The 25,011-nt window shown below is 39.0% G+C and overlaps 2 protein-coding genes across 3 annotated transcripts; one reads left to right on the forward strand and one right to left on the reverse strand.

The window, feature by feature from the left end:
- Positions 1-201: 201 nt before the first annotated feature.
- acer2 (alkaline ceramidase 2) lies at positions 202-17,213 on the reverse strand. 2 transcript variants are annotated; one of them, XM_006787161.3, is made up of 6 exons: positions 16,873-17,213; positions 16,340-16,454; positions 12,781-12,892; positions 11,520-11,657; positions 3,511-3,648; positions 202-2,357 (listed from the first exon to the last, which is right to left on the reverse strand). In XM_006787161.3, exons 1-6 carry the CDS (start codon positions 16,984-16,986, stop codon positions 2,174-2,176), a joined length of 801 nt encoding a protein of 266 aa, XP_006787224.1. In that variant the 5' UTR covers positions 16,987-17,213; the 3' UTR covers positions 202-2,173. The 2 variants fall into 2 exon arrangements, with proteins under 2 accessions (XP_006787224.1, XP_006787223.1); XM_006787160.3 differs by having other exon boundaries at positions 12,751-12,892.
- A 1,836-nt stretch (positions 17,214-19,049) lies between these two features.
- On the forward strand, positions 19,050-23,510 carry rps6 (ribosomal protein S6). The gene is made up of 6 exons (XM_006787162.2): positions 19,050-19,134; positions 19,736-19,867; positions 20,229-20,439; positions 21,453-21,599; positions 22,764-22,921; positions 23,382-23,510. Exons 1-6 carry the CDS (start codon positions 19,129-19,131, stop codon positions 23,475-23,477), a joined length of 750 nt encoding a protein of 249 aa, XP_006787225.1. The 5' UTR covers positions 19,050-19,128; the 3' UTR covers positions 23,478-23,510.
- Positions 23,511-25,011: the final 1,501 nt, after the last annotated feature.

The raw sequence follows: 25,011 nt of genomic DNA on the forward strand, positions 1-25,011 counted from the left end.
AAAAGTGACAGTTCTATAGATTTATTTAATTAGATGTGGGAAAATTTCGCCCCCTAGTGACTAAAATTGTGTTCTGCATCACTGTAAGTCAGCCTGCTGAAAACCTACAAGAGTGGCAAAAGTGTACAGTGAAACAAGCACTTCTGATAACGTATTTATTCCAAGATAAACACGGAATAGACACAAACAGTCATTTGGGGGATTTATTGAGTTTTATTGCATAAAATAATATATTAATTATCTAATCTATTACACATATTCATTTACAAAAAAAGGATCATTAATGAAAATAAATATTTCTGTGCAGTTTATTTGCACTGTCAAAGCAGGCAGAGAAATGCTGAGATCTATATACATGTAGGTTAATAAAAACACATTAAGTCATAGCCAAGACAACCTTCATGATGCAGACAGAAAGAGTCCTTGATCTGATACTAGTTCACTGACTTACTTCCCAAGTATCATCACTCAAACCCACTGTCATCGTTTCCCTGTATAATTTGCAGCAGTTTTATGTACTCATTGCATTGTTCACATTTTCCATTGTCAGTTCACCCAAAAGGCTTCTCATGAAGATACATTAAAAATGTTTATCAACAAAGTTAGTAATAATGCTTTATCAAAATTATTCACCTTCACCTTTGGCTGCACTTCACGTAGAAAAATATAAACGGTTTATAATACGAAAATACATCATGTTGTTACAAAACTATTGCTTCAGAATATCACCAAAATACTCATTTTCTTTGTAAAACATGATTCATTTGACCTTTCATTATTGCACAAGTTATTTTGGTTGTTTGAGTTCCCAGAGTCCTCTGCGGGAGGACAGGGGTAAAATGATATTAGTTAAAAGGCTAGAGGCAGATTTCAGGAACATGTCCAACAAAGTAAAAAAGAAAAAAAAAATGCTTTGGAGAGCTTTGTGTTTCAGGGATTTGGTCTGCAGCATTCAAAATACATCCCTTTTGTATCCTGTATGCATTTTTTTTCCTTTTTTGCCAAATAAAAAGAAAATTAAAGTTTTAGCTTTTGGACGGAGAAATTAACAAATCATACCTCCAAAGACTACAACTGCTAGCAGATACCGGATGGTTTTGCATCTTCTTTCCAAACATTTTCTAAAATTGCAAAGCACAATCACCTTCATTCTTCTTTGGAATCAATTATTTAGTGTTTAAGACCAAACAAAGTTTGAAATAATAATAGCCCAGAAGGTCAGTTGAGAAGTCTGGGTTGAAAGCAAAAACATTCGGGATTAGAGGCTAAACACAAGCAAGCTAATTGTTTGAATAAATAAATGTAGATAGTATATCTTAAAATGCTACGTTCACGTCACATTCAGATTTTTGGGTTTCTACATTGGGTGCCAATATTAAAAAGGTACCTGGTCATTCACTAATATATGAATGGTATTATTTTCTTGAGAGTATTATTGCCTATTTAATTAGGAAATATATACAGGTATATATTAAACACTTTCCTCATTTAGTATTCTAAAAAAAAGAAAAAATACAGTAGCATCCTTAAAGTAAAACTGAACAGATCTGTAGCAGAAATGTCCCATGTGTTTCTGACGTTTTTGAGCAAAAAGCCTGAAAGCATGGGCGGGCAGGTGTACAGCACAAAGCTTTGCATAAATGACCTTTGTGTAACTCTTTAGTAACATTTTATGAACCAATAAAGCTTGCTGTTGATTTGCTGAGTGTATTAGCAACGTGACGCTTTAATGCGTGATGCATTAATCACAGTTAATAAATCCAGTGCTTTATTGTTTCTAAACATGGTTTCATGACTGCACTCATGAGGTGCTATGTTTGACAGTGAGTTTTTCTCAGTTCCCAGAAAATGTAGAAAATCTTCTCTTTAAAGAAGTATGAAATGTAAAATACTAACATTTAAACTCTTAAGAGATTTTAAATACCTCTTATGCAAAGCCTGAGATACGTTTGTAACACTGTAAAGGTTTCTTGGCTTTGATATTTAAGAGTAGTTGTGTATCGTGTAAAACAACCTGTTGTTCTTTGATCGAGTTGCATAAACATGAGCCAAATGCAAAATCCTTTCGGTCGCCCAAGACGTGCATCACGTATATCCTCAAGTCACAAGAGCACCAGTTGATGCAAGATGAGTCACAGATGGTGTGTCTTGGTGTGGAAGCATCAGTGTTGCTTTAAGTCACCTTTATAGTAGACTTATGGACGCAGAGTAGGGAGACATATGGCACACCAATGAAGGCCCATTTCTCACTGGGCCAGAACATGATGACGGGACCTCGCTCCGGTGCCTCAGTAGCAACATCAAAGTAGGCGAAGCAAACGCAACCCAAATAGGAAGCCAGACAGATGAGGATGTGCCTGTAAGAGCAAAATGACCATGAATAAGCCTAACCTCTGAAATGATTTACAGGCACAGCTGTAAAAGTTTAACAGTGTCTTGTTTTCCCTAAAACAAATCTGGAGAAACCTGCAGTCAGCTGAGACTGAAGAAGTCGCTTGAATGAGTGACAAAAGGTTTCTCCCACTGAAAACGCTACATCCAGATGAACAGAATTAACTTTTTGGGATTTTTCCAACTACTTCTGCAGCCATGTGGAAAAAAAGAAAGTTTTCGCAGGACTCTATGCAGTTTGAAAAATAAAACATTAAAATAAGCAAACTTGTATGGCTTTCATAGGAATTCAGAGGGTAAGTAACAGTCAGGTTCTGGTAAACAATTGCACTTGATTAACTAATTACCAGTAAGTGTGAACACTTCTATAAAACCAGAAGTTTTGACAGTTTGCTGGTCTAAAACATTCAGGTATTGGTTCTCACAATGACAGCCAATTCATCTGAGACCATTGCAAAATAACAACAGCTACATCTCAGAACCGCATTTAGCATGTCACATGTTAAAGTTCAAGACATTATAATAATAATTATAATAATAATAATGTATACTTTATTGATCCCCGTGCGGAAATTCCTCTCTGCATTTAACCCATTCACTCTGTGAAGCAGAAAGTCCCTTATCTCAAAAAAGTCCATGACAGCATGCTGTGAGAGAGCTGTGCATAAATACCCACAAACCTCAATTAAATAAAGCAACACTGTAAAGAACATTAGGCCAAAGTTCCCCCACAATGATGTGAGAGGCTGATAAAGTCATACGGAAAACAAGTTATTCAAGTTAATGCTGAAAGGTGGTTTTTACAAATTTCTATTTCACGTGACTTAATTTCTCAAATTCCTCTTTTCTGTTTGATTTACCTTCAGTCTATTGAAGCTACTGCCTAGTTTCCCTCCCCGTTCCTCCTCATATAAAACACATAAATCACCTGAAATGAAAACTGGTTGACATTTTTTATTCATTTGTTTTAAGAAAAAAAGTATACAGTGCAACTGTAACTGTCTTGTAACACTTATTTTGCCTTTTAGTCTCACAGGATAAAATACACATTGTGAATAAATGATACCATTAACACCTTATACAGCACTGAGTTTGACTTTGAGTCGACTTTGAGCTTACCAAGCACAGTGTAGGTAGGGAAAGTTGACAGATGACCACACTTCGCAGAATATCCTGTCACTGATCCAGCAAAGCAGAGCCAGCGCCCACCAGATCCCTGAGATCAGGCCCAGCTTGAACACACGTGGGTTTTCACACCTGCGATGACACAGTGAAGAACAATGTGAGCTGTGAAAATGCAAATGCAGCCAACTTGATGATTTATTCAGCATATAAATAGAAACAGTTCAACTTTGTTAAAATAGCAATACATTTCCTAGAATTACAGATTATACTGAATATTTACAAAATAAATGCAATTAATCATATATGTAAAGTACATTGCTGCTAAACCCATGTTGGCCACTTGTGGGCAGCATATATATTCATCATTTATTCCTCTTCCTCTTTCACATCCAGACTATACAGACAAACATTAACATTTATTTTACCACATTTATTTTGAGGCACACGTTTGCATTTTTGTCTTAAAATAACTCCATTATCTAATATCTAGCTCTTCAGCTGCCAACTCTCCCAATGATATTCACTTACATAATCATTTAATCCACTGTAATATAAAAATGCTACAAAATCATAGTGGAAATTTTCTCAGTTTTAGCAAATTAACATTAAAATATTGATCCTCATGTTTACATTTCTTTTTATCAATAAAATACTTCTGAAAATCGTATTTCTTGCCTAAAGAATCTTAAACCTCTGAGCCTCCTCACGCGGTCGCTTCCAGGACGTACTGGCCTTTTTGCCCAATTTTGGTGCTCTAAAAGCAGGGGGATTTTAGCGATTTTAATGGCAGCGATGATTGCTCCAGCTAGATTTATCTGCACAAATATTCTCATGGATACACCTCTGACCTAGAGAGATGTGCTAATCCAGAGTGCCACTGCCAAACTATTCTTAGTCTTGCCGTCCTTAGGCACACCAGTCAGAGCCAGGCCAAACAGAGTGCAGAGACAAAGAGGGGACACAGAAGCCTGACTGTGACTAAACGGTGCTGACGATACAGGACTGGCAGTTTGTCACCTGCCCTTAGGTCAGTGCATTTGATGAAGTCAAACCATTTAAGAAGCCTCTACCTTTGAGTCACCATTGTTTCAAGGTGACACGAATCCATGGATGACACAGAACCTTTCCAGCTCAGCAACATAACCGGATTGAGCTAAACGGCAAACATCACTCTCACACAGAGGCTCAGGAATCTTTTTAAGCAGAGGTGAACGACTTTACACTGACAGTGAAAGCAGAGATTAGATTAATTAGCAATAAGTTGCGATCACACTGACTGATAAAGGCGGTCTGGTCTCTGGTTATTTGGGAGTCATTCAAGCGAAAAAGCTCCGAAAGCTCTGACACCATGAATGTAACATTTGTCACTGACCTCCAGAGCCCCAAAACCATGTGGAGAACACTTATTTTTATTTAAACAAAAATACACTTTTCCTATTTAATTAATTTAATATTATTTGCATTGTAATAATAAGCCTGTGGAAATGTGGAATTTGTCCAGTAAGGAATACTAAGGTTTCCAGCATTGCATTATATGGACAAAAGTACTAGACCAGGGGTGGGCAATTCCAGGCCTCGAGGGCCAGTGTCCTGCAGGTTTTAGATCTCACCTTGGGTCAACACACCTGAATCACATGATTGGTTTGTTACCAGGCCTCTGGAGAACTTCAGGACATGTTCAGGAGGTAATTTAGCCATTTAAATCAGCTGTGTTGGTTCAAGGACACATCTAAAACCTGCAGGGACACAGGCCCTCGAGGCCTGGAGTTGCCCACCCCTGTACTAGACCACACCTCTTAACCTTTGAATTCAGGCATTTCATTCAGTCCCACTGTCATAGGTGTGTAAAATCAAGCACCTGGCCATTCAATCTGCACTTACACTTTGTAAAGATTGGTGAAAGAATGGGTTATTCTAAAGAACTCACTGTATTTCAGCATGAAACTGTAATAGGATGCCTCTGCTGGATTAAGTCAACTCAGTTACGGAGCACGGCTGACGAGTGCCAGGTGGCATAGAGTGCAAAAGTCGCAAACGCTGAGTCATTAACTTCTCCAGACTTTTTCTGCCATTAACATCAGCCCAAAAACTGTGTGCTGGGAGCTCCATGGCCGAGCAATTCCTGTAGATGTAACACGTCGGTGAACTCGTACATTTATCTGCATACTGTATTTTCAGAAGTGGATGACTCCCTGGAAGCAGTGAGAAATGGTGCTACATCTTTATTTTTCTACATCTTTTATTTAAAAATAATAACAGCTACAGAAATTGCAAAATTTACCCATCACACCAGAATTAAAGATTTCTTATTTTAAAGTAAGTGTGCTGGTGAACTGAACTGGTAAACTGCCTCTATTACATAACTTGCCAAGAAAGAGGCAGGAAAAAAGGGTGTCACAGCTATGAAACGGCAACAGGAAGTACAAAAATAGATGGCCAGTGATGCATCTTCCCACTGGGAAGTGGGTCATTAAATTGTCATCAATACTGTAAAAACTGATTGTTCCAGTTAATCACAGAACACAAAAAGAGTGGCTATACCTCTTTATATTACAATTCAAGTGTCAAAGTGCTTAAAAAATATAAACTAATCGATAACTGTGAAGTTGTGACGACAAGATATGTGAAAGCAAGAAAAGAAAGCTTAATATGGGGCTTATGCATTAAAAATGCACAGGCCTCAAAACAGAAAGTCAATGAAACAGACTTGAAAAACACCTGTGAGCACTGCTGGCAAAGGTAGAAAAAAACCTTCTGATTCATTGAACCAAAACTGGGGGGAAATGATTATTTCTCTTCAGCTGCATGAATTTGTTCATAAAATGACCATAGAACGGGAGTTTCTATCCGTATATCTGCACGATTCGGTTCCCTATGGAAAATAATTACCAAAGGAATATAAAAAATCTTATTCTGAGACTTTGTAATACAGGAAGATCAGTAACCGATTAAAACTTAGAAGAAGCACAGATGGGCAAGTAATCAGGAAGTACAGGGGGAGACACAACACTGTGACGTCCTAATAGAAATTATGCTGCACATAGTGCTTCAGTTGAATAACAAGCCTCTGAAAGACAGACAGGCGTGCCCTTCAGACTTGGCAGATTAGAGATTATGACATGCAGTGCAAAAAAAACCCAACAACAACCTGCTTCTGTCCTGTGTCACATCATCAATAAACACTAGAGTCCCAGTGCAGCTGGCAGCTATGCACCCCAATGCCATCACACTGCCTCCGCTGTGTTTTACAGATGATGTGGTATGCTTTGGATCATGAGCTGTTCCACGCCTTCTCCATAATTTTTTCTTGTCATCATTCTCACTACTCTATTCTGATCTTGGTTTCATCTGTCCGAAGAATGTTTTTCCAGAACTGTGCTGGCTTTTTAGATGATTTTTAGCAATGTCCAATCTGGCCTTTCTGGGGGAGATGAGTGGCTTGCACCTTGCAGTGAACCCTCTGTATTTACTTTCACACAGTCTTCTCTCTATGGTATACTTGGATATCAAAAGGCCAATCTCCTGAAGAGTATTGTACACCTGGTTGGCTGTTGTGAAGGAGTTTCTCTTCACCATGGGAATGATTCTGCGATCATTCACCAATGTTCTACTATTGTAGCAATTTCTGAGATGTTTTCGCAGCTTAAGGATGGCTTGTTTCACCTCCATGGAGAGCTCCTTTGAAAACAAGGCCAAGTAGCTCTCCACTGAAAATAAAAAAAATTTTTGCACATAAAAGATTTTTTGCACATGTCGAGGAGCGTGTCAGGCTACATTTCACTGTGTGTTATACTTGTATAACTATGCATGTGACAAATAAAGAACCTTGAACCTTGAACCACTGTGGTCACAGCAAAATCTTCTAAATACAAGAACTACACCTCAAATCAACTCCAGTAACTGCCCACACCTCCCAATGAAATTGAGTCAATTGTCCAATTACTTTTGGCCCCTTTAAAGGGTGGCACATGTTGAGGAGCTGAAACTCCTAAACCCTACATCCAATCTGAATGTGGATACCCTCAAATGAAAGCTGTGAGTCTGTGCTTAGAATATGCTTCAGTAAACAGGTAAAAAAAAAAAGTGGCATTTTAATCATAAACATGGAGCAATAAAGCAGCAGCAAAGAGCAGCTATGATAATCATCTCTAAGAAATCCCCAATAAACACTTATTTAGTAGAAAAAAGAAAAAAAAGAGTAAATATTGAACTGCTTACTTCATCATATAGACAGAACTATGCTCACTTCTGTTGTAAACCTTATACATCAAGTCAGTTGGCCTGAAATATTTTACATAAATTACTCTTATCGAGCCAACGCCCTTTCCTGCCAGCAAATATATGTTGACAAAAACATCACCACATAGCCGGATATCTGGAAAACTGCGCCCATCAGCCAGGAGATTATAGAAGGATGTGAGATAAGATACATGACATTAGATTAGTGCTTCTGCTTTGAGAGAAAGTGCTGGGGAATCTGAGGAGTATAATTGTGGGAGGCAAAGATAAGGGTGGAGCCCTGATGTGACTCTCCTCGCACTCGACTGTACAAAACAGAGGTCTGTGGCATACGTGACACAAAGCTGGACACTAATTAAATTTATCACTCAAGTTTCAGCGACTCCCATTCCTGTGGATCGTTTCAAAGCTGATGAACAACTTTTTTTTTTCCTAAATACGGACCAAAATTGCTTGGCTGAACCTTGTTGAATCTTTGCCACAAATAAAATAGGTGTTTCTTGTTAATGAGACATTCAGTCTCAATGGGACTAAAGGTTAAATAAATAAAAATAAAACCTCTAGTACAGGGTGGAACCTCTGCTTGAAAGAAAACGGTTATTAGAAAGGTATACCTAATAAAGTGGTCATAAATAACACTGAAGCTTCAATATGTGGAGTCGAAACACCAGTGGGTGACTTCACGGTGCCTACATCCATCTTGTAACAGAAACAGGATGCTTTTATTTCCTCCCCCAAGCATGTTACTATTTAACCTTATTATCTGTGATATGTTCCATGAGCTGTTTCACATACATCAAATTCATAATAAGATCTTAAAACTTACTATAATACCAACAATGTTCTCCATTTGCATTGGTTTCACGCATCACGCTCAGTGTACATTGCATACGTAACTTTGCAGTCACTAAAAATTGTGTCCGTGATGGAATTTTCTTCTACACACCACTCTGAAAAAATGCTGCAGGCTAGTTATAATAGTATTAAAGTATTCCAGTTTTGTAATTTTATATACTTTTCATTCCAGAAACCCTCTGCATGCTCACAGTTGACTCACAGAACATGTTGTTCTTGCTGGCCTGAAACCAACAACTAAGTTTTCTGTCCTTTCTGAGGGCAAAAGTCCATCAGTCGGGGCAACAGGAACTCTCTCACACTTGGAACAACAAAAACAAGCAGTTTCAATGGATGACTGGCACTGGCAGTAATGTGAAGAATTACTAACAGGTTGAACAATAGATGAATTTTGGGGACTGATGGTGTTGAGTAAGGGTTATGGGAAACGGAAGCAACGGAACATACGTCCACGTTACTGTGACGGCTAGGAAGCATTAAGGACACAAACACGCAGAAAAACAGAGTGAAAGGCTTGTTGTGCTTTCAGGAACTTTCTTCCACATAATAAGTTTGGAACAGACACACCAGACAGTACAAAAAGGTGAAAGGTGGCATGTTAACAATGCACCGACTTCACTATTTGACTTCTGTTATTTAAACAGTTCAAGACTTAAAGAGGTGATAAAGCACATTGTTGATAAGTCAGGTTATCATACTTCCCATGCATCAACTCTGGAACATTTCCCTGCCTATAAAGGCATGACTGAAACAAAGCTGGGGACTTCATAGAGGACTGCTGGTTTACATTATTTGGGGCTGATAAAAATTCATTCTTTGTGATTTATGCTACATCCTTTGATGCTGCAGTCGCTTCTTATTTACCGCCAATGTTATTTCCAGTTGGGCGCATACCAGACGTTTCCGCCAAACAAACTTCTGCCAATAGCCTGATCTACAGCCATCCTGTGAGTCACTATAGAAGATGACAACATTTAGGTGGGTGCTAAGTAACGTGATTGCATAAAACCAAAACATACAAAACAATCCAAAGTTTCAGCACTGCTGGACTTTCTCACTTCTAAGTGAGACTCGGTTATGTTGGTGAACGAGAACTACATCATTGACTTCACATGGTTTGCGTTGACTTTCACGGAAAAAGAGTCTTCATCACCACAGAAAGCTGCTTTAGAGCCGAGCCACTCATATTTCTGTTAGTGAAAGTTACAGTTTTATTCTAACAAAGCAGGCTGTCAGAGGGAGGGGGGCAATAGCTGCCTAGTACAAGACGCATACAGCGCATGCCACAGGCAGTTACGTTTTCCAGCAACGCAGAGCAGTTTTCAGCTTTTAACACACATATTTTAGAAATCCCCATAAATTCCTGACAGAAAAGTTAGCCTGTATAGTGAAATTCTATCAACTTTCCTGCAGCCGAAGTAGTGTGCACTCGAAACCACCCAAACAGAAGAGTTATCAGAATCAGAATACTTTAATAATTCTTAAGGAAATTATGTTGGTTACAAGAAGAATAAAAGAATAAAAACAATAAGAATAAACCAAAATACCTATTAAGCTGGAAGACAATCAGAGTGAGTAAATTTCAGGAGGTTTTGAGATTGAGACTACGTCCACACTAGCCCGGATAGATTTGAAAACGGCGTTTTCATCTGAAAACGCTCCGAGTCCACACTAGCGTTTTCAGTCATTTTCACAGAGTTGCGTCCACAGTGAAACGGCCGAAAACGCTTACGTTCCAATACAGTGCATGTGTGAAACGCAAGAAGATTCGACCTGCCTCATTTCTGTCTGCCGCTTATTTACTTTCCGGCTCTTTGAAACGTTGCAGCAAAATGTTGAGGAAAGGCACAGAGTTTTTAAAATGGACTAACAATGAGGTGGAGTTATTGCTGCGAGTAACACAAAAGTATAAAGTTGCAACTGCGAGTGAGAGTTAAAAAATTTGAAGAAAAGTTAACTGGAGCATGTACAGACTGATATTAATCTTTGATAGGGCTTGAGAGCAAACAAAACAACAATGCCCTACACCATCTTAGTTTAATTGGTCACATGACTGCATCCCATGACTAACATGCGTTGTCCACACTGCGACGCGAAAGCACCGTTTTCAAATGTATGCGTTTTTGAGAGCGTTTCCAAAATGCTGCGTTTTCCATGAGCAAAAACGCCGTCTCAGTGTGGACACGAGGCCAAAACGGAGAGAAAACTATGCGTTTTCAAATTCATTAGTGTGGACGTAGCCTGAGACAGGATTTCAAAGTGGAGAGAGAGAGCAAAGCTTTCCACTTCCAGGGGTTTGTTTTTGTGATACTATCCCCACTGAGCAAATGACATTTTAAGCCTTTTGGCAGTGATCTTTTGTGTGTGAGTGCATGTTTTTAAAGTGTTTTTCAACTGGACATGACTAATAAGGGTTAGATTTGATTGAGAATATGACTATGACATTGCACACATAACTAGGCCCTTAGAAATACTCTGCTTTATCATGAGAGACACTCAGGAAGGCACCATAATTTGCTAAATAAACATCAAGCTGTGTTAAAGGAGACTTCAAACTAGTGGCTGAGACCACAAACCCATTAGGAACATGTAGTCATAAGTTGTGTGAGCAGTAAGATCATTTTCTCACAGACTTCTGCACAATCACACGTCTTTTTATAAATCAGCCAACAGATTCACCACCTGCTTCCTGTAAGGGGTTTATAAAAATAAACTTTTACTTTACTTACTTTAGGTTTAAAAATTTCTGCATCGTCTTTCCTCTTTTGACGCTCAGAGCATGTCCACATTTGATACATAGTCCATGTAGTTTACTCAGTGTGCCACTTCTGGCTCAGACCTACTCGGCTACTTACACTCATCTATGCTGTTTAAACAAACACACACACAGTCATACTCTTCCGTCTTACCTTTTCAGCTCAGTAATGAGCAGCACGGTACATGGGATTCCCAGAGTCATGAGTGACAGTGAGTTGACAACAGGTTTCACAAAGGCCAGCCCCGTGGTGATCCCTGATAAGATGCCGATGACCACTTTGAATCTCGACCTAGATGGATTAATGAACAAAACAGACAGATATTGCTGCAATACTCCATGAACACAATTGTAAAATACAGAGGGAGTGTTTGGATGACTCAGATGTGCTCCAGAAATTATTATGACCCACTTAAGGTGCACATAACAAACACGCTCAGCTCTAATCAAAAGGCTGGGCAAAACAAGTAGCAGCCTGAAGTGAGAGCAAGCAGCTGTGACAGCTTGGTGACAATGCAAGGAGAAGTAAAGACATGTGATGCAGCTTTTACTGGTGTCAGCTATCTTAGAAAGGCCTATTATTAAACAGGAGTGTGACAGCAGCTGAGATATCATGTGACAACAGTGAGCTCTAATACAGTAATGTACTAAATGCATATGCTACATATTGGACCATGTGAAAAAAAAATGTTTGCCCTGCTTTGCACGGGACAAACCTACACTGTATCTGCTTTAGTGTTTATTCTTAATTATTGCCACTACCATCATATGCCACCAGCTATGAATAATTCCAGTCAGAGCTAAACACTTTTAGCTGCTTGAATGATAATTAAGAGTTAAGAGCATGAAGGATAGGCCTCAGGCCTGATTACTGGTAGAGCTTCTGAATTAAGAAATCACTTAAACAGAACCTGTCTGACAAAATGAAGTACCGGTAGGCTAAATGAGCTCAAAAGCAGCAGGACAATAATCTAAAACACACCAGTAAGTTCACCTCTGAATGTCTCAAACAACCCCAAAATGAAGGCTTTCGAGTGGCCTAGACAAGAGCTGCACCTTAAATCTGATTGAGTTGCTTTGACATGACCTTAAACCATGCTCAAAAATCCTCCAGTGTGACTGAATTAAAACAATTCTGCAAAGAAGAGAGGGCCAAAATTCCTCCAAAGTGATGTAAAAGACTGTAACTTTGTTTGATGATGGGAAACATTTTATTGTGCCAAATATTGCAGAAAAAGAAAACCCAATTAGGAAAGGGGTAAATAGTTTTTCACAGGACTACATATCTACACATGCACATAGTTTAAGCTCTTTTTTTACAACAACAATAATAATAATAATAATAATAATAATAATAATAATAATAGTTGTTGTTATCAACATACCGATCCCTCCTGAATATCCTGGGTAAATACCTCTTTGGAAACCACATGGCTATGGCACACATGAGCACCCATAATATGGCTAGCTCGTCCAGCATTTGGCCAAGAAAGCTGAGGGTGGCATGAAAATAAGTTGATCCAATACCTTGGAGAAAGGAAGAGACACAGAAGGACAGTGATAGATGTTTAAGTTTTGTATTCAAAGGGCAGGATAAATGAGACAGTCTGTGTTTTGTTACGTGCTCCCTCTCTCTTTTATAACATCAGAACATAACTGAGAATAGCAAACGTAGAGTTAAAATGTTCCCCCTCTAAAACAACGAGTTCAAAACGATAACCCAAAAACAGAGCACAGTTGGAACGCCACAATCATCACACAACAAACAGGACCGGTTGTTATCTACGATGGGAACTTTGGAAGCCGTTTTCAAGCTGCTAAACATGTGGGTTTCAAGTTATTGTGCAAATGTTTGCCAAATGTTTTATGAGGAAAGGCATTCATTGTGTTACAGTGAATGTAAAGGCCTCTTTTGTTGGCCTTTAATTTGCAAGCAGCTATTTAGAAATGAAGCCTTGAAATGCTGCAGAGAGATGCAGCAGTCACTTTCCCCTCCTTGTTTATCACGGTAGAACAGACTTTTTTTTTTTTATCAGGTGCAACATTTCAGCAGACTTCTTATCAAATGTTGCTCCCACTCAGTTGTTACTAATCGTGAAAACCTGTCATGGTTCTCAACCTAGGCATGAGAATGAGCCATTCAATAAAAGACTTAAAGAAGCATTCATGTAAATGAATCAGCAGCTACTTCATAATCAGTCAAGCAAAGAAAAAAAAGGCTAACTAAGGAGTGTTAGTTGGATATAACAGATATTTGCGTAAAGATGAAATGGTTAAAAAAGCAAAAATAGCTCTTTTTTTAAGACTGGTCCTTTTTTCCATTAAAACTAAAAGTAGAATCCAGGTTCTTTGTGACTTGACAGGATATGAATATGTTGCCTTCAGCTCAGTGAGGGGTAGGGCTGTGCAATATGACCAAAATCTCATATCCCGATATAAGAATTCTATCGTCCGATAACAATATAAATCACAAAAATGTAACATTTTCTGTAAATTCAGTGAATCTCGGGCAGCTCGACTTGCGGGAAGTGTTTCCAGCTGCGCGTCATGTAGCTGGAGTCAAGTGTTTTAACAGATGTATGAAACTATACATTTTTAGACATAAGTTGTAACGGCCGCCGTTTTCTTTGTGAGTATTTTTTACTAAAAATAAACTAAGGTTTATTTTTAGCACCTGGCGGCTCCTTTTTACTTCTCATCCGTAAACAATCTGCTCTTTCACGTGATTCCGTTTATTTTGAAAAGTCTCAACAGGATCTTGAGCTTTGTTGTGAAAGGTTTATGTGGAACATAAACAAGCGGACACGCGATGGTGTTACCGTCCTTGTTACTAACCACAATGCATAAAAACAGGCGCTTGTCTGTCTGTAGTGTGGTTATATTAAATATAAGAGAAAGAGAGAACTTTAAGAAATTAATATAGCCACTACAGTGACCATCAAAACGATGAAAAAATATTGCCCTAAACAGTTTATTTTGTGACACCACGAAACAAACGTAAAATGAAAAGATAGACGTTTTTATATCGTCATCCAATATATATCATTATATGAACAGCCCTAGTGAGGGGTGTAATTTCTTAATTCAAAGCCTTAATTTACACGTTCTTATTTTTGATCTGCTGACAGGTCAAAATATAGATGCAAAGTAGCCAAACTATATTTGCACACACTGCTGAGGCTAAGGTGAAACAAAAAGGAGCTGGATGTTGTTTTTGAATTAGAAACTATAGGCTTGCTTTTCTATTCGAGTCAAAGTTCATCATAACTGCTGAAACAGAGGAAAAGGCATGAAACCATGTGACCCGTTGCTGGCACTTGCTTTGTTTTAACAAGCCTCCAGAATCAAAGAAAAGAAAAAGGATGCAGTCCAAGATACACAGATAAGGATTTATGGTATGGACCAAGAATGTTCAACTGTCTGAGAGGCTCCAACAAAGCCAGGAGACTGCGTTTATTTCCCTTTACATTGGACCACACATGGGCCACAAAGGAAAACACCCAGCTCTAGTTCTTTAAATCTGACAGTTATGCAAATCTTTTTCAACTACTTTTTTTTTTTCCGGACACCCACCAAGGTCACCTCCTTGGAACAGAGGTGGGGTTGCTCTCGGGTTATCTTTACTGACAGGGCAATCCGAGCGTTTGCAAAACAGCATCGATGGGAAAAGGTTCTCTATTGAACTGTGTACATGAAGAAGCACCATTAAAGGCCTAAATATTGAATGGGACATAATGAATTCAAAATCAATCTAAAGATGGTGATAGAGGCCACAGCTGAGAAACTGCGCACCCCAACAGCGCCACTGCAGTACAAGTGTATACAGATCACTCCTTTGGTCTAAAACCTGGAAACTAGTTCAAATTAAATGTCCATCGTAACTGCCAGAGACCAAGTCGACATACTTTAACCTTCTGGTTTGTACTAGTTAACAGTGCAAACCCCTCAGATACTTTGCTTACTCTCGTGAAAAATAAAGGAAAAAAATAAAAAAAAAATTTGCTGTGAATAAAGTCCTACAGGAATACACAATTTTTTTTTAAAAATTGGTTTGTGTAAGGACTATTTACTCAGTCCCTTAACCCTTACTTACACATTCATTTGACCTGTTTTGACAGCAGTAAAAATACCTCAAGTGGCCTTATTTAGCTTCAAATTTGATAACTTTTGGCATCTGGACAATGACAGTAACGATGATCAACTCAGTTCGAATATATTTAGATGAATATGGCTGTTACGTTTTTGTGTCTTGGGTAAAACTTGACATGAGAGTGTGAGATATTAGATATTTTTCTCCATAAACAAATGTTGTAAAACCTAAACAAAAAATAATAAATAAATAACAAAACACTGTCTGCTCTCTAATACACAAAGTAAGGATTAGTCATGCATTTATTAATGCCAAATACTATATTTATACTATGAAGACAGTGAATATGAACAGTATGTTAGGGTTAACAACTTAACACTTAATCTAATGCAATCTGATGTAGCAGCCCAGCTATAAAGGCCTCCTTTATGAATCCTATAATGATCCGTTTCTTTTTACAGTCATAGCAGTGTTAGTGGCACTTATGTACTCGACTGAATTATGCTGATGTGGTTTTCTAGTGAGTCTCCTTATGTATGCAAAAAGTGCAGTGCACTACCTCTATCAACAAACCCACATATAAAGCCCAAAAATGGCAACGATCAAACAAGGAGCCCTGCAACAGATGGTCAGGCCCCCACGCAGATCCTTGATCTCAACATCTCAGAGTTTGAGATTAAGGAAGAGACAGACTAAACAACAGAAAACTGGCAAATCTTCCCAAGATGCCTGACAACTGGTGATCTGTATGACATCCACAATTTTTATTTATTTATTTGAAGCCTCCCTATCTGACGCTTGCTTTATGTACCACGTGTACAGATGTGAAATGAAAAATAAATAAATAAAAATGAAGGGTTAAGAGAGGTCAGCAGCCAACTTACCGACCACAACTAGCAGTATCCATATGAGGTAAATCCCACTGTTGAAATGTTTTGCATATTGGCGGAACAGGCACATTAATATCGGCGGCAAAACAAAAAACAAAATGTTGCTGATCTGAAATGATAAACAACAGAAAAGTCTTTGTCACTGATCCCGCAGCAAAGAGCCAGCAATGCCCGTCAAAAGTTGATCAGTGTGCGGGCCTCGGTGGCTGTTCAGAAACTGGCATGCAAAACCTGTAAACTGCTATTAACAATAAATATCATGATGCTGAAGCTGAAAAGCAGCCAGACTGCTCAGCTAAGCAGTCGTTAACCTGGGAAGTAAATGGTAAATGGCCTGTATTTGTATAGCGCAAAGAAGCCATTCAACTACAAAAGAAAGAAAGGAAAGGGGAGTAAAACAAAACAAGCAGTGCAACGGAGACAACAGCAAGAAGAGGAAATGCAGAAAGGCTTTGACTGTAAACAAAACTGTAATATGCAAAATAGCGAGAAAAACAACAACAACAAGCCCCGTTCTCAGAACCGACCGTGTTGTAAAACTCAGCGATGCTGGGGTAAATAAGGTAATTGCCTTCACACCAGTCCACCTCGGAGCTACCAGCCTGCAACTGGTCCCAAAACATCACATTAACGTTACTCATGTCTGAACTAGTTCTGTCGGATGGACAGCGCCGAGCAGACAGCACATAAAACAACCGAGGAGGGGAAAGTCGCTATCCGTCGGCTCGATGGCTGCACGCTAGATCCTAACGTCTGAGTCGTGGCACGTATCGGCCACCCGAGCCTGTGACACACTGGGGAAATCGTTATGGAGCTGCATTTTGAGCACGTCCTTCTTCCACAAAGCCTCCTGCTCGTCGTGACGCTCTGCTTCGTCCACTGACAGCTGCTCGGTCTGCGACTCAAAGAGTGCTCAGGCTGCAAGAGAAGTCGCTCCTGCCTGCTTCCTTCTTCGGTCAAACGTAGGTCAGGCAGGAAGAGTTTACTTATTTTTGTCATGGTAATTTAAAAAAAAAAAAAAAGAGTAGTGGTGGGGAAGGGGGGATGAGATACTTAAAGTTTGTATATTCAAGTCAGCAGTAGTCAAAGAATACTTTTTCTTTCTTTTTTGCTGTCTCTAAAACAGAATTATGGTTAAGATCTCCAAATTTCGATTTTCTCGAGAATAATGGATGACAATAATACATTTCTACCCTTTTCCCTTCCGTAAACAAATCGAGCTTTCCTTTTTAAGTCACAATTATTATTATTTTTTAAATTTTGACTTATTTCTATCTGTTTTGTTTTTTATTAGCAACAAGCTTCCATACCAAACTGAACCAAATCCACAGTTTTATTGTTCTTTAAAAGTAGACCCAAGTAAGAAAAACAAAAACAAAATAAAAAATACAATAAAATAACTAGTGTTTTCATGATATGCTATATTTTCTATATCTGTATGTTTTTTGTGTAAATTTTATGTAATGTGCCTGGAAATTAGACGTTTTGCTAAAATGTAATGTTTACATGTTGTATTTTCATCTACTAGTGTCCATTCATATGCGTTGTCCCTGTTAAATAAATAAAAATAACAGAATACTAACAAAAATGACATAACTATTACTTTATACATTTGATGTGAAAGGTGGGTGATGTCTTTGTAAGACTTTAAAACTGATCTAAATACAGTTACAAATCCAAAATGTACACACATAATTTACTCAGTCAAAGCTATCAAAAGCTATGACTGAGTAAATTAGCAGGTCCTGTCCCACCTCTGTGCAATATGTTTGACAATCCTGGTCTATTCTTTCTGCTCAATTTTATGTGGGACAGCCCTATTATTGTGCACACTCACATGTATTGACACTGGTCGATACATGCGAAAGAAAGCTGTCTTTTACATTGTAGTGATAATATTTAGTTTAAAACTTACTATTCCAGAAATAGGAACGATTAACTACTTTAATTTATCTGGTTTTCTTGACTTCTTGACTTGCCTTTAGATTGCACCTCTTTAAAAAAACACCTTTGCTGTATTAATTGATAATATCAAGTTTTCAGTAAAGGGTAATAAAGGCCTGTCATCTCACAATAAAAATGAGTAACTTTGTTCAGAAGCTGCATGAACAGCTAACATAGCTGCGTGCCTATTTTTATCAGTATTTTTCTAAGGGTGTTGTACAAGTGAGCAGTTAATTGTGGTAGCCTTTATCAAACTGGCTAAGTGTTTTTCAAAGAGATACAGTCTGTTTATTTTGAAGCTGATTAGGCCAGCATTCAAAGAACGTATCTCTCACCAGACTGGGATGGGAATTATCTTAACATCTCAGCTCCTTATGCACTCTCTGGCACCCTCTGGCCGACGCATGCTCCGTGGCTCAATAATAATCCCCAATGCAGATTGTTTTAAATCCACAACACCTCCACTGTAACACAAGGATTAATACATATTCTATTCTTTGTCATTTCTGTGCCTGTCTTTGAGATTTTTTGGTGATATATATATATATATATATATATATATATATATATATATATATATATATATATATATATATATATATATATATATATATATATACACACACAGTTACACAATACTTTATATATAAATATAAATTATATGTTATAGTATAACATATAAATTCTTGTATAACATAAGTTAATAGTATGACATTTTAATAACCCTAAATTTTTCAGCGAACCAGTTATCGCGATAGCATTTCAGGTCTATGTGAGACCACGAGGCGGATATCCGGTCTCTTTTTCGTGGCGGACCGTCGGTGGGTCGGTTTGGCAAAATGAAGGTAACGTAATCCTTTAACTGTGTTTCTCTTCATGTTGTTGCTTTCTGTTAAATATTACGATATGGTGAAAGCTGACAATGTAAACTTTAAAGCGGGCTGATTTAAAGCAGGAATGGTGGCTCGGCCGCTCAGGATGAGCTTTGATTATAAAAATGGGAGCTAGCTGACGAGTCTGTCGGAGAACGCTGTGGAAACATGGCCGCACTCTGAGCGAAATGTGGGTCCAGTTTAAGTCTCGTTTTACTCAGATGAAACGTTGTTATACCTTTACGTCCTCTCCCCCGCACTGTGATAATGTTACCAACTGAGCCGGCTGTGTCAAAAGTTAAAGCCGGAGTTTTCTGAGCTTTGAGCCGGCAGAGAAGCTAACAGGCCCCCGAGCCACCTTCTCACTACCCCCTGATTCAAACATTAGCTCACGCCAGACAGGCTCACGATGTCGGTAACCGCTGCTTCTCGTCAGCAATGTTTTTGTTTGTTTGTTTTTAGCGACATTAAGATAATTAAAAGCTTTAGCAGCTCAGTTCGCAAAATTCAGATGCACCTTGACTCGCAGTTGTGTGCACATCCAGTAACGTGGTAATTGCTCCTCTTTTTTTAGCTGAACATCTCATTTCCCGCTACTGGCTGCCAGAAGCTGCTTGAAGTTGATGATGAGCGAAAGCTGCGTACCTTCTATGAGAAGCGAATGGCCACTGAGGTGTCTGCTGACCCTCTGGGAGATGAGTGGAAGGTGAGTTTTTGTGTGATGTTTGGTAAATACGTGGCGTGGCACACCAGCAGACCCTTTCTGACTGACCCGTAGTCGTTAAGGGGGGACGGCGTGTTGCCAGAGGAACAGTGGAGCTGCTTTCAGATGCAACCAGCCCATATAACCATGGCTGATTGAAACAGCTGTGCTCCCTCAATTTTTTATGAAGTTAACTTGGATTATATGTGAGTGATTATGTGGAAAGAAAAGCAAGATATGACCCTGCCAAAAGTGTAGTTTGCTTGTGTAGTCAATGAGAATTTGACCTTAATCATCCTGGCAGATTTGCTATGAAATGAAATTCCTAGAAAGGATGTGAAGCAACATATCTATGCTTTTGCAGGGCTATGTAGTGCGCATCAGCGGAGGAAACGACAAGCAGGGTTTCCCCATGAAGCAAGGGGTGCTGACCACCGGCCGTGTGCGCCTGCTCCTCAGCAAGGGCCACTCCTGCTACCGTCCCCGCAGGACTGGTGAACGCAAGCGCAAGTCTGTGCGTGGCTGCATCGTTGATGCCAACCTCAGCGTTCTCAACTTGGTCATCGTCAAGAAAGGTAACATGCTTAGTGTGCACGCATTATCTGTCACATAATTTTGATTATCTCTTTGGAGTCGCTTGTAAATGATGCATGATGGCACGCCAGCAGACCCTTTTGGATTTTCCTGTATTCATTAAGGGGGGACAGTGTGTGTTGCCAGAGTAACTGTGAAGCTGCTCACCAGATGCGACCAGTCCTAGTAACAGTGGATGGTTGAACTGCAATGCTCTCCCATTGTTTTAACTGCTGCCATAATAATATGGTAAAAATGAAACTAGTATTTTTAAAGCTTAAAAAGCTTGGAAAGACAGCAACTTGACTTAGAGGTTTCTTAAAATGCAGAACTACAAGCGTCTTGGATGAGGTGAAGCATAAAGAACTCCTGTCACTTCCTTTCCAAGCTCCTTAGACTACCATGACCTTGATGACTGAGAACATATACAGATATAGTATTTTAAGCTTTATCTATTTGAGTCTCTTTAACTGTCATAAGTTAACTTTTGGTTTGGTGTGATGCTCAGAAGACAAGACAAAACTAAACAAATGCATAAACTTCCAGTGATCATTTTAAAGTAATTCAATTTAAGTGGGTTGTTTTTTTTTTTTTCACCAATGCTACATTAAGCTTCATTAAATTTGGCTAGGAGGGTTTTCCATAATCTGACTGACGAGGTTTGCTGTCTCTGTTCTTCTGCATTGGTGGACAAATCATTTGTCATTTATTTCGATAAAACCTCATATCTTCCTGTAACTGCTAAGACACCCAAATTCTGGTACATGGTAGGACAATCTGACGTGTTTACTTTGAGGATTTTATGCCTCAACACTGCTCAAATTGTTGTGGCTTTTCTCTCTTTCTGTTAAAACTAAGCTTCACTGCTTTTCAAGTATTAGTTTGTTAAACTGTTCAGCCATTTGACACTCGTAGTATTTAGGATTGTTACAATCCTGTTCTGTTGGTGCTAGAAATACTTTTAAGAATTCTTCAGACTTGATTAATTGACCATCCTTATCTTTGTTACTCACAGGTGAGAAGGACATTCCCGGGCTGACCGACAGCACTGTCCCTCGCCGCCTTGGTCCCAAGAGGGCCAGCAAGATCCGCAAGCTCTTCAACTTGTCCAAGGAGGATGATGTTAGGCAGTATGTTGTGAGGAGACCCCTGACTAAAGAAGGTAAGACACTCATTTTGAGAAATGTCTCCCTCCATGTGGAAACAAAATTATGATGTAAAGCGCTGTCAGAAGCATGCCAGAGCAGCAGGTGGCACTATAATGCTGACTGTATGTAAATATTGACCAGTCTAATGATAATGATAGTATGGAGCACATCTTGAATGTTAAAGGTTTTCCAGAAAATCGCAACGGCACGTCTATATTGGCGATTACTGTAGCATTCAGAATAAACTAAAAGTGGGCTTAAGGTCCTACATAAATGTCTTTTGACTAAAATTTATGGAGGTGGGGTTTAACTAGGGTGATCAGTACAATGTCTTGTTTTCTGGGATTTTTGGAGGTATAAGTGCTTTCTTTTCCCACTTTAGCTCTTGTAGAGTTGGTTTAACTCTGGACAAACTCGACAGTGGTGCAGTAGGAGGACCTTTTTAATTCCTTCCTTTTTTGAAGCGTAAGAGCGGGAACAGTTATAAAAACAGATCTTTGATGCTCATCTGCCAGTGAGTGCATCTGTAGACTTTTTTAGGACTGCATTATGTAAACACAACCTTGGTGAGATGAAGAAGATAGACGTGTTGTATGTAATAAGCGTGAGGCAGACTAAAACTGAGTTGTGGAAGTTTCTGTATGGATTCTGACCAGTGTATGTAAAGAAGTAATAAACATTAATTTCCTTGTGTAAGCATTTGTTTGTTCTGGAGTTTGTGTGATGTCTGTGCTTGTGTTTGTGGTAAAGCCATTTAAACTCATCACTAAAAAGAGAGTGCCGTTAAATATAGTCTGAGCTCACATGGTTATTCAAATTTGGGGTAAAAGAGCTGGGATCAGGAACAAGCTGAAAAATGAATTTTATGATAATAAACTTGATTCAGCAGAAGTGGAGACTGCAGGTAACTCCCAGGTGTGCTGTTTGTGTGAATTGTGTTCTGCCTAGTAATGAATCATCAGCAAGGCTTTGATTAATGCAGGGTGCCAGCATGCAGACAGATCAAAGTTACTGTTTTTTGTACAATTGGAAAGTAAGGAATGTGCTTCCTTTGAGGTAGTACAGTAAGAGTTGTGTGTACAGACATAGAAATTAGGTACATTAAGCTTCTTTCTCATTACCACACTTGACCTTGAACTGTGTCAGCACTGACTCTTTCAATCCTCTCACTTTGGTAGGTAAGAAGCCCAGAACTAAGGCTCCCAAGATCCAGAGACTGGTGACTCCTCGTGTGCTGCAGCACAAGCGCCGCCGCATCGCACTGAAGAGACAGCGCACCCAGAAGAACAAGGAGGAGGCCTCAGAGTATGCAAAGCTGCTGGCCAAGAGGATGAAGGTATGTGTTAATCTAGGCCTTTATTATCCTTAACCAGCATCAAAGATCACACTACTCTGCTTTTGTCGTGTAGCTGAACACAAAAAAATGTTCTAGTGGTTTAGATCAATGAATATAATGTGACAAATAATTTCTGGCAGGTGTGATATTTCCACTAGTGTTGGAGTGGCTGTATTACATCAGCTACATTGTGCCTTAACGACATATTGTAATAAATTTCCTTAAATTTCTTTAAAAATTTAAGTTATGATTTAATCTTTATTCACTTGAAATTTAAAGTATAGGATTGTGTTTTTTATCGTTATCATTTTGAGTTGCCTTACATGATATAGCTGTAATGGCATTCAGCAGATTATGGTTTGCCTCTGAAAAACATTCGAGCACGTGATGGTGAAATGTTAAAGAGACATAAAGTAGGACATGTGGAAACTGTTTGACACGCATTTGTTCTTGTAAACAGGAGGCCAAGGAGAAGCGCCAGGAACAGATTGCCAAGAGGCGCCGTCTTTCCTCTCTGAGGGCATCCACATCCAAGTCAGAGTCCAGCCAGAAGTAAAATGGAATCAAATAAAGTCATGTTTTGCTGAAACGGTGTTGTGCAGTTGTCACTTATTTTCTCTTCCAGATTTCCACCTATGAAGTGACGCATTAGACTATTTTTGTCAGTCCCTCACGTACCTACATGCATGCGGATGCAACAAGAAATTTAAGTTAGTGGTGGATAATCTGGCCTGAAGAGTTTTAACTCTTGAGTTAGACTATATAGAAGTCAAATGTATAAATACCTGTTTTGTTTTTTAGTCAAGGAAACTACACAGAAGTGTTAACAAAAGTATATGAAAGTACGAAACTATTTAAATGGAACAATTTAGAAAAGTAGACACTGGAGATCAAACACTGGTTATTTGTGTTACTGTCCTCACTGGAGATCAAACAACTATCAAGGCCTTGATTTAGCAGGGTGACAACTATGAGGAGAAGAGTTTACCATGCTTAAATTTTGATGAATGAACTGTGTGGAAATTAGAAATTGGTCTACACTGAGCCTACAGTCGTGCATGATGCAGCCTCAGTTCAGTGGTTGCTATTATACTGTACTGCAATAGTATTTTTATTTCTTTGTATTATTTGGTGAGTGAATTGTGGTCCACACTCCAAGCCAGTTGGTGGTAGTAATGCACCATCATTGCTTGACAACTGCCGAAACAAAAAAGGAGGTAACCAATGAGAGGAAATTGCTCAAAACTTCGAGAGGAAGAGCTTGACAAATTTAAGTCCTAGGATCTGGTGTGGAAACCCACTCCCTAACAACACGAGGCGTGATGAGACTAACAGTTCTGAACGTGGTGGCTTTGGGCCTTGGATTGCAGGACAGAAATGTCTTCTGCCTCTAGTCTGCTTTGGAGGAAAACCAAATCTTGTGTACCCTCTTTTCAGTGTGAGTGTGATGGTTTTCTGCTAGTCACTATTAGAACTTAATACTTCATCGCACAGAGGCCATTTCATGACCCACTTAACATAGATATTAGTGTTACTGAGCAATTAAGCAGATACCTAAGTTACCTGATTTGGGTCATTAGGTGTTTTAAAAAGTATTACTACCATTTCTGTCTTTTTCTGGTGGTAAATTGAATTTATTTGCCACAGACGGTGAGCAAATCCAATTTACTCCTGACCTCACTGGTCTTGAACATGGCCTCCCAGAGTTTGAGCATACTCTCCAAAAAGTGTTACCAAGGCCACTTTTGCGTCTCCAAAACTCAGTGATGGAAATTTCAGGCTGTCTTCTTCCGCTCCATCAGAGATGACATAGTCCAGAGCATCCTGACAAAAATGAGGGAAATATCCTCAAGAAATTCTACTTAACAACATTGCAAACTTTGCACCAGTGCTGCTCAAGACAGTTTCCGATGTAGCAAAGAACCACATATATAAGATCTTCAAGTCTGCTAATGTCAGATGTTCTTCCAAATGAAGACCCTTCATCATTGTTTGATCCTCACAATGAAGAACCTACTTCTGAATGTCTGCAAATCTAATATTTTTCTCAGATATTCAAGATACTGAACATCTTGAAAAGTTACATAAGA

The sequence above is a fragment of the Neolamprologus brichardi genome, chromosome 6 (genome assembly GCF_056152115.1).
Source record: "Neolamprologus brichardi isolate AB-2024 chromosome 6, ASM5615211v1, whole genome shotgun sequence".
NCBI lineage: Eukaryota > Metazoa > Chordata > Actinopteri > Cichliformes > Cichlidae > Neolamprologus > Neolamprologus brichardi.